Raw genomic sequence first — 9,686 nt, 5'->3', positions numbered from 1 at the left:
TGATAATTGGAATTATTTTTACAGACTACTTTTTAATGCACAATTAATAAAAGGAATAGATACTATCAGTTTTACTTTGGACTTTCAGAGGACTTTTAATGCCAACAGCAACACTCGTGCATTCTAGAAAGTAATTGTTTCCGTGTGAAAGCCGGATCCTTAGATGGTTCAGCTGTTTGCTGGCTGTTCGAGGGCTCAGTCTGAGTTGGATCTGGAGATTTTGCCACTTGAGCAGGGCAGCAGAACTATGTGATGAACTAAATGAGCTGTGCAACAAAACTTTCAGAATTAACTGAAACATGCTGTACACACAGTTTAAAGCATAAAATATTTCATTTTTACCCCAATCCACAAAAAGGGCTGCAACTCCAGGCCTGGCAACTCCAGACCTGTCAGCCTGACCTCGGTGCCTGGCAGCGTTATGGAGCAGATCATCCTGAATGCAATCACACAGCACCTTCAGGATGGACAAGGGATCAGACCCAGCCAGCATGGGTTTAGGAGGGGCAGGTGCTGTCTGACCAACCTGATCTCCTTTTATGATCAGGTGACCCACCTGGTGGATGAGGGGAAAGCTGTAGGTGTGGTCTATCTAGACTTCAGCAAAGCCTTTGACACTGTCTCCCATAATATACTCCAGCAAAAGCTGGTAGCCCGTGGCTTGGACAAGTGCGCTCTCTGCTGGGTTAAGAACTGGCTGGAGGGCCGGGCCCAGAGAGTGCTGGTGAATGGGGCTGCATCCAGCTGGCGGCCAGTCACTAGTGGTGTCCCCAGGGGTCAGGGTTGGGTCCAGTCCTGTTTAACGTCTTGATTGATGATTTAGATGAGGGGATTGAGACCATCATCAGCAAATTTGCTGCTGACACCAAGTTGGGAGGGAGTGTGGACCTGCTGGAAGGCAGGAGGGCTCTGCAGAGGGATCTGGAGAGACTGGAAAAATGGGCCGATTCCAATGGGCTGAAGTTCAACAAGGCCAAGTGCCGGGTCCTGCCCTTTGGCCACAACAACCCCCTGCAGCGCTCCAGGCTGGGCGCAGAGTGGCTGGAGAGCAGTCAGGCAGAAAGGGACCTGGGGAGACTCATGGACAGGAAGCTCAACATGAGCCAACAGTGTGCCCAGGTGGCCAAGAAGGCCAATGGGATCCTGTCCTGTATCCAAACTGGCGTGGTCAGCAGGACAAGGGCAGTGATCCTTCCCCTGTGCTCTGCATTGGGGAGGCCACACCTGGAGTATTGTGTTCAGTTCTGGGCCCCTCAGGTCAGGAAAGAGATTGAAGTGCTGGAGCGGGTCCAGAGAAGAGCAACACGACTGGTGAAGGGACTTGAACACAAGCCCTATGGGGAGAGGCTGAGGAAGCTGGGCGTGTTTAGTCTGGAGAAGAGGAGGCTTAGAGCTGAGCTCAGCACTCTCTAGAAGTACCTGAAGGGCAGTTCTAGCCAGGTGGGGATTGGGCTCTTCTCCCAGGCAGTCAGCAATAGGACAAGGGGCCATGGGCTTCAACTCTGCCAGGGGAAACTGAGGCTGGAGATTAGAAAGCAATTCTTTGCAGAGAGAGTGGTCAGGCATTGGAATGGCTGCCCAGGGAGGTGCTGGACTCACCGGCCCTGGAGGTTTGTAAACTGAGATTGGACCTAGTCCAGCTGAGATTGGATATAGTCAATGGACTGGAGTTGGACCAAGGGTTGGACTGGATGACCTCTGAGGTCTTTTCCAACCCAGTCCATTCTGTGATTCTGTGAATTATCTTCAGTTTTAAGAAAAAAACCAAACTAAAGTGTACTTCTGGGTGAGGATGGACCAGGCTCGGGATCAGTACCAGGGGTGCTGCAGGAGCAGGTGTCTCCCAGCACGGACACACCGGGGGGACCTGTTGACCTCAGCACCCCTGGGCCCCACCATGGCCCAGTTCAGCAGCCCTGGGCCCGAGGGCTCAGCCCAGGGACAGCCCCACAACCAGGGTCACAGCGGTTCCTGCTGCTGCCCCGAGGGTCACCAGCCCCAGGCAGCCCTGAGCCAGAGTGCAGTGTCTGAGCTGGGCTGAGCTGGAAGGGGCTGCAAAACAGCTCAAGAGGAGCTGATGGAAGAAGGTGCCGTGCGTTTGGCACCGGGGATGAACTGACACCCTCAGTTTGGTATCCGGATCCGTGCTGGGCTTGCACATGGACTAAGCCCCAGCTCAGAGCACAAATCGCTGTTCCCAGCCCTGGGTGCCAAGCGCTGGTCCTGCTCTCTCCTCCCCGGTGCGGCCCGAGCACACGACTGCCCTGCCTGCTCCTGCCTTGGGGCTTGGGGAGCTCGCGTCAAAAGGAAAGACAGACTCGTGTGGTTATGGGATCTCTTAAGTGTCCTGGGGTTGCTTTGCTAGTCACTCTGTAACAGTTCCTGGGCTATTAAGTCCATAGGTGCCCAGAGAGGCAAAGAAGTCCATGAACCAACTTTCCTATTAAGGTTTCCTTCTTACAAAAAAACACACTTCCATTTTCTCATCAGCAACAGACTGAAAGATGGAAGCTGAAGCAGCATCTGCCTCTTGTGAAAACAGGTAACTACAGATGGTTCCACTCAGTCGATCCTTAGTTGCTTCCTCCACAGGAAACCTGTCCATTAATTTAATCTTTGGTGTACAGGCAGGGCCTTGCTGATGTTCCTGTGCAGGCAACAAGTGTGTGGATGTCAGGCTTTCTGCAGAGTTGTTACGGAGTTTTCCAGTTTCTTTTATTTCGGAAAACCTTGCTGTGTACTCCTGAAGTCTCCCATAAGCTGGTGGGTTTAGAGAAGGACGGGGAGCTCCAGTGAGCTCAGGGAGGACCAGTCAGTGTCACAGGCAAAGCAGAATGGAACTCGACTGGGTGAAAACTAATGGAATTTATTGATAGATGAAACTGCCGTGTCTCCCCCATCTTTGGGCGGATCACCGTGCACCCTGAACCGATACAGGCAGGTGTAGTCCGGGTGGCCCCAGTTGCTCAGCACTTGCAGCCTGATGTAATTCACGACCCCAGGGAGCTCGTTCTGCAATGACAAGAAGAAATGAGTCGCCTTTTCCTCTCTGGCCCATGAGCACTGACAGAAGTGCCGCAGCGACGGCCTCGATCAGCAGCTTCCTTCCTGCTGCCCCGCGGGGGCTTTGACCTGTCGTGGTCAAGGCGTTCTTATCCTGCTCTACCCCATTGGGCCATGAGAACAGCCAGGGAAGAAGCAGCGACCAGATGCCTCAGCAAATACACTGGAAAGCTCTCGCCTGCTTTGGGGCACAGGCTTCCACAGTCAGAAGACCCAGGGCTGGTGTCAGTATAATGTCTCGTTGCCTTCTCTAGAAAGCCATGGAAACAGAATGGCCTCCCTGTCACTGCTCACTGCCAGCACCAACAGAACCCTCAGGAAGCCCAGTATTTCTGGTCTTTAACTGGCAGAACAGCAGTCGTGCATCCTACGGGATGTGTGCACTTGGGGTCAAGACAGTCAAGCTGATTCCAGCTTCAACTGTGGTGCTTCTAAGCACTGAAGTTTAAACACAAAATGAAAGAGAAGACCAGCAGTCCAGGCATCCGTCACCAGGAAGTTGAAGCAGAAGAAAGGCCAGCGTGGCACACGCTCAGGACAGGGCTGCCTGTACCCTTTGGCAGGGAAGCCTCTCCCCATCCAGCCGCATTTCTCCTCCTCTCCTGCAGTTCTCCTCCCTCTGTGTCCCCATACCTTCAGCTGGAAGGTCTGACTGGGATTCAGTGCTGCCAGGAAAGTGAACTGTCCCAGGAACGTTCCCTGCTCCTCGTGTTCTTCCTTGAAGCCCTACAGAAAAACAGGGGTGGGGAAAACAAGAGCGTCTGGTGCACCATGGGAGACTGAACTTCAGTCAATGAAGTACGGGGTTATTTCAGCTGCATAGTCCAAGGATGATGAGCACAAGGAAAAGACAAGAAGCTGCAGGTGGGCAGCACATCACACTTGCCTACTCAACGAGTCCAAGCTGGCAGTCAGAAAAGGAGCAGATGCTCCCAGTGAGAGGGAGGTAACCTGAGGATCAGAAAAGCTACTGGGACTGGAAGTCAAGAAGGTCTAGGACCATGTACTGTCCAGCTCCTTTTCCCTGTGGCTCCTGGCGTAGCATCTTACCCCAGAAGCGTTGAGTGGTACATTGAATAAAAGAGGAATATGATGGGAAGGGAGCGACTCCAAGGAGCCTCTTTCTTCTGAGAGATGGGAGGAGGCTTCAGACCACTGGACTCTTTGACCCATCTTCACCCCTTGCTTAGCAATGCTGTGCAACCCCTGCCCCCCACTCCAGAGAAATCACTTACGTAGACAGCAAAGTCCTTTGGAGCTCCGGAGATGCTTTCTCCATGGAACGCTGTCCCTGAGACATGGTCCATGGTGACGGCTCTGGGAATGACCGGCATGGACAGCCTGATGAAGACGTGTCCTTGACTTCCTGGAAAGGGCCAGCAGTTTCCAGGATGGTTTTCTGGCTAAAGGAGAAGAGCAAACTACATTGACATGGGGAAGGTTTCCCTGGCTCTCTCCCAGAGCTCTGCAGGCTCCTCTGCCATTCTCCTGCCGTGCCGTGCTGACAGTTTGCGCAGCGACTGGGCAGACACAGACTGCAGGAGCAGCCTGGCCTGGTAGAAGCTCCCGTGGAGAACCTGGGGCACTCTGGGAGAGGAAACACTCAGCAGGGGGACACAGGAGGAGAGCAGCTCCATGCGAGAAGGAGGCAGGAGAAGAAGCTTCGAGGAGCAAAGACAGGGAGAAATGCAACTCTGAGTAGCGTGTGTGCTTCATTCTCACGACCTTTGTTCTACTGCTTCTTGGTGCTCCTACCTCCAGAATAAGCTCAGGAGACCTCATGTAATCCATCACCGGCAGCGAATACAGGAAGACTTTTGCTTTGGCATCCCGGAGTGATGGAGAAGTCCTGGAACGAATGACGGCTGCTCCTGGAAATTAAAACATGAGGACAATCATCAGGCAGTGTCAGGAGGAATATTGCACTGTTGACTTGAAAAAGGCTTCTCAGTTGTCATCCATGTCCTTCAGTGGGTTCCCCTCTTTCTTACTGGCATGACCCCTCTGGCACACACAGCAGGGAGTCATCAAACTGTTGTATGGGGCCATGGAAAAAGACCAGACTCTGAACCAGCCTTTCTGTTCTTCCCATGGGGTCTGGCCTGTTACAGGCTCTGTCAGTGGGGGCACTTTTAGGGCACAAGGTGACCCTTGACTTCTTGCCCCTTCTCTCCTGCCCCTGGGTGTGTTCCAGTGCCCATCTTGTCAATCTGGACAGGAAGTGTGTTGGAACTGGTTTGTTTGTACAATGTCACAGCACCTGCTGATTTCAGGGCGTAATCCAGCATCGGGACCTGGATTTCTTCCAGCTTCTTCAGGGCTTGATTGATGATCTCCTGAACAGCCTGGGAAGGAACACAAAGGAGAGTGCCTGTTAGAAGGAAAAGGAACACAGCAAGCAGCTGCCATTCAAGGCCAGCCAAGGTGAACGGGGACAAGGCCCATCTCAGATGGAAGGAACAACCAAATTGCCTGGAAGCCTCCCAAGTTTGCTCTGCTGTGATTGACGGGATCAGAAAGGGGGGGCTGCTCACTCCAGTGCTCTGAATGCTGGAGCTGCGGGAAGGGGCTTTTCCTGTGGAGAGGCCCCAGCCAAGCAGCATGGACAGACAAGCCTTCCGGGCATGAGATAGGACTGGCTTAACTCTGGACCTCTCAGACCATTCTTTCTTTACAGAACTCCCTTGAGAAGGGCCACAGATCTGGACGCAGAGGAAGGTGCGACCCAGACAGCTGTCATTCCTGTCAGGGCTCTCTCTTCCCCATAAGGAAGTGTGGAGCAACAGGAAAAGGAAGCGTGGCCATGACAGCACTTGTTCCAGCAGCACCAGCCTGTTGGCTGTGACAGGGAATGGAGTAGGATACGTGCTGGAGGGAGGATAAAACCCCTGAGCAGATCCTTCTGCCTTGTGCCCTTACCCGTCCAGTAAAGCCTGGGAGCTTTGCCTGCTTCAGTCCTTCTTGTAGAGCCCGCTCGGTGACATCCTCGGCACTCCAGCGCAGATGATAAAGCTGTTCTTGGAGCTTATACAGCTGGACTGGCAGGGGCAGGGTTTTGCTCATGTCTTCTAACCCACCTGTGGTGCTCCAGAGGCTTTCTGTGCTGAACCATCCCACGTGGTAAACACCTGTCAGACACACACCAGAGCTTAGGACCTGGTCTAAGGCAGGGCTATGCCTTGGGCTGCCCGCTCCCCTTTCTGTGTCTCTCCCAAGTGCCATAGTTGTCTCTCCTCTTGTTGCCTTTGACAGTGGCCGTCATGGCGTACAGGCTCCTCAACAGATGGACGTTCCCTGCCCTGGACTGTGCTCCTTGTCCTGCAGAAGATTCTCAGCCCCTGGGGCAGGAGAGCTCAGCCACGGCCCCTCCCTGGGCTGAAGAGAACTGGCTCAGCCCTCCTGGGGAAGGCAACTCAGCCCTTCCTCACCCACACCCGTCCCGCTGGAGCAGGGACTGGCACAGCTCTGTGGGGACGTTCTGCTCTTAGCTGAGCTCCTCTGCTCACAGCGGAACAGGGCAGGATGGAGCCCCGAGTACGTCCTAAAGGACCGCCCTCAGGTCGGAGATCTGCAGAGACCCACCAAAAGAGCATAGACCAAGGAGAAGCACCAGGATCACTGCCTTCAGCATCTTCATCTTCCTGCAGAATAGGTAAAGGAAAAGGCTGGTGAAGCTGGTGGTACACGGGCAGATCAGCAGCAGACCGGAGAGCAGCAGCAGGGACTGCAGCCCTTGAGCCTGGCGTTCCTGCCGTGTGCATTGGCTTGGTCCTGCACCAGCTCCAGTCACTGCTGGAGGTGTCACCAGCTGCACCAGTGGGGGATTTGTCACAGCAACGATGGTTTCCTCAGGGACAAAGGGCTCAAGATGGACTCTGGACTAAGAGCAGGAGTTGCAACAGGACTTGTGTCCACACTTCACATCTGTGGGGCTGGAGAGGGGTTCTTTGGAAATGGAAGGGACATAACAAACACCCGTTTCTCCTGCCCAACATCTGATCGGCACTTGTGCTGCTCCTGTTCTCCACCCTCTCAAGAGAAGGTTCAGCCTGTGCCCCTACAGTTCAACAGCTGCCAGGGGGGTGTGTGTCTCCCCTCTCGCAGCGTTTCTTTAGCAGACGGGTTTTCTCTGGCCCTTCTCTTGGCAGAACTGCAGACAAATGCAGACTGGAAAGAGGGAGGGAGGGCTGAATGTCAATGTGTGCTGGCAAGCAACGGGCAACCAAGGAAGCACCAAAGAAACCCTCTGGTGTCTGGGCCCTGCTGCCCTGAGCCTGATCTGCCAAGACACAGCACACACCGCTCTGCAAGGGGGAAATTCCTCCTGCCTGTTCCAGGAGGCTCTCAAAAGGCTCACAGTGTACACTCATCAGGAATAACAATCCCCTTTTGTTCTCCTAGAGAACTCCTTGCAGCCCTCAGAGGATCTTGAGCCCCTTTCCTGAGGCAGAGCCCTGGTGAGGAGCTGACCAGGTTTCCCAAGGAAACCTCCTCTGTCAGGAACACAAGTCAGACCCACGGCCAACAGAGGACACGCTGGTGTCCTCCTGGTCCCAGTGGAGAGGAAAACCAAGCAGGCTCAGGGACAGAACCCACCCTGCAGAGCACAACACAGGACTCAGCTGAGCTCTCACAATTACTGCGGCAGGCTGTGTCTGGGCCACCCCCTGGGACTCTCTCTGTCCCATCCAAAATGGACCTGTCCCTCATTCTGCAGAGATCAAAGGCTTCTGGGCCCAGCCCTTGTGTTCATGAAGAGACTGAAAGGCGGCTGCTGCCTCCCAGCAGCTCCAGACCGAGTTCGCAGGCTGCCCTCGTGTTCCTCTCCTGTCCACCCTCCACCCACCCCAGCTGACGAGGTGGAAAAAAAACACCTGGGGAAAGGGGAGGAGGATTTTTCAAACATACCCATTCAGACGTTCAGCCGTCTCCGTCTGTCTCTTGGTACCTGCTGAGGTGCAGGTAACAAGCATCTCGCTCGCTCAGGAGTGAGCCAAAAACTCTGCGATCTCAGTTCCCTGAAGATCGAGAGTGACCAAGGCGCATTAGAGGCCCAGACTTTACTGTGTGTGTGTGTGTTGGTGGTGTTTATTTTCCAATCAGTCATGATATTTTGTTCATCCCCTTTGTAATTCATTGTCTGCTTTTCCCTTTTAACCCACTGGCTCTAGATATATGTAGCCATTCTCTCTGTGTATTTAAACAAAATGAAGGACTCTGCAGTGACATTTTTTCTCTGAGATTCTTCCTCCAAGGCCTATTTTGAGCTGCAGGGACAGTTCCTGTGATGGGAGGAGGGGAAAAAGTCCAGCATGGCAGCACTGCCAGGGAGCACCAGCGCTTGTTCTTCCAGAGCTGTTCTGGTTCCACTCCCACACTCCCCTTCCCTTCCCTGTGTTGGTGCAAGGCCTGAGTGCTCTGGCAGCTTGGTCACCGTCATGGTCACCAATTTAGAAGATCGTGGTGTAGTTACTTCTCTCTGGGGAGGTGAAAGTCCACAAGAAGCCTAACGGGTTGGGTTCCCTGCATGAAGAGTAGTTTATGAAATGGTTGAGTTTTCATTGATAGTGGGAAGAAGCAAAAGAGACAAAAAGAAAGTCAGAAAGTGCAACTTGAAAGATGAGGACTGGATATCAGGAGGAAGAAATGTCACTGGAAGGGCAGTGCTGTGGTGCAAGAGGTCACCCAGAGGGAGCTGGATCAGCCCACGCTTTGTGTTCCAAAGAACAGCCAGTGAGGGTGCAGACACACCAGTGAAGGTGCAGAAATGCTGGGGTGAGAGCAGGTAGGGAAGTGAGATGGGTGCCTGCAGGCTGCAGGGAAAGAGGGGCAGGTGTAGGACTGTGTAGATCAGCCTGTGGTGGAGATGGCAAAGGGCACTGGCAAGGTTGGAAGGGACCAACAGAACCCAGGTCTCTGTCCCCTTGGCCATGGCAGTTGTCTCTGCCACTGAGGCCTAGGAGAAGACATGTTGTCCTCATGGCACTGGGGCCTCGTTGCCTCCTTGCAGCCCCATGGGGAAGCTGGAAGTTGTTGTACCAGTGTTGTCCTTCCCTCGACCTTGCACCCCCGCATCCATGGTCCCAGGAAGAGCCCTGAGCCGTGTGTGAGGGACAGGATCCCCCTTCCCATTGCCTGGAGCTCATGGCTTCTCCTTTCTGCTTCAGAAAGCCAACCAAGGGGTTTCTCAGCATCAGAGCTGAAGAAAAGACTAAAAGGAGACCTCCGGTTAGCTTCATCTTCCTCACAAGGGGAGAAGGAAGGGAAGGTACTGATCTCTTCTCTCTGGTGACAGTGACAGAACCCAGGGAATGGCAGCAGATGTGCCAGGGGAGGGTCAGGTTGGACATGAGGAAAAGGTTCTTCCCCCAGAGGTGCTGGACACTGAACGGGCTCCCAGGGAGGTGTCACGGCCCCAACCTGACAGTGTTCAAGAAGAGACTGGACAACGCCCTCAGACACCTCAGACCCTCAGATCACCTATTCCTTGGGGTGCCTGAAAGGTCAGTGGGACAGAGATGGTGTTCAGGGGTCTCTTCCAACCTGCGTTATTGTAGGATTCCATGAATCTTTTCCTTGGAGAGCTCTTTCAAGACAGAATAGACAGAAGAAACACCAAAAAA

At 53.8% G+C, this 9,686-nt stretch overlaps 1 protein-coding gene across 1 annotated transcript; it reads right to left on the bottom strand.

Moving 5' to 3' along the window:
* Nucleotides 1-2,856: 2,856 nt before the first annotated feature.
* On the bottom strand, nucleotides 2,857-8,102 carry LOC135576259 (SUN domain-containing protein 1-like). The gene is made up of 8 exons (XM_065040028.1): nucleotides 7,972-8,102; nucleotides 6,646-6,704; nucleotides 5,983-6,191; nucleotides 5,324-5,408; nucleotides 4,561-4,934; nucleotides 4,299-4,466; nucleotides 3,697-3,789; nucleotides 2,857-3,012 (listed from the first exon to the last, which is right to left on the bottom strand). The coding sequence occupies exons 1-8, from the start codon at nucleotides 8,034-8,036 to the stop codon at nucleotides 2,857-2,859; spliced, it is 1,209 nt and encodes a 402-aa protein (XP_064896100.1). The 5' UTR covers nucleotides 8,037-8,102.
* Nucleotides 8,103-9,686: the final 1,584 nt, after the last annotated feature.

Source organism: Columba livia, chromosome 24 (genome assembly GCF_036013475.1).
Source record: "Columba livia isolate bColLiv1 breed racing homer chromosome 24, bColLiv1.pat.W.v2, whole genome shotgun sequence".
NCBI lineage: Eukaryota > Metazoa > Chordata > Aves > Columbiformes > Columbidae > Columba > Columba livia.
The sequence above is the reverse complement of the archived record's forward strand: the minus strand, read 5'-3'. Positions and strand labels throughout refer to the sequence as shown.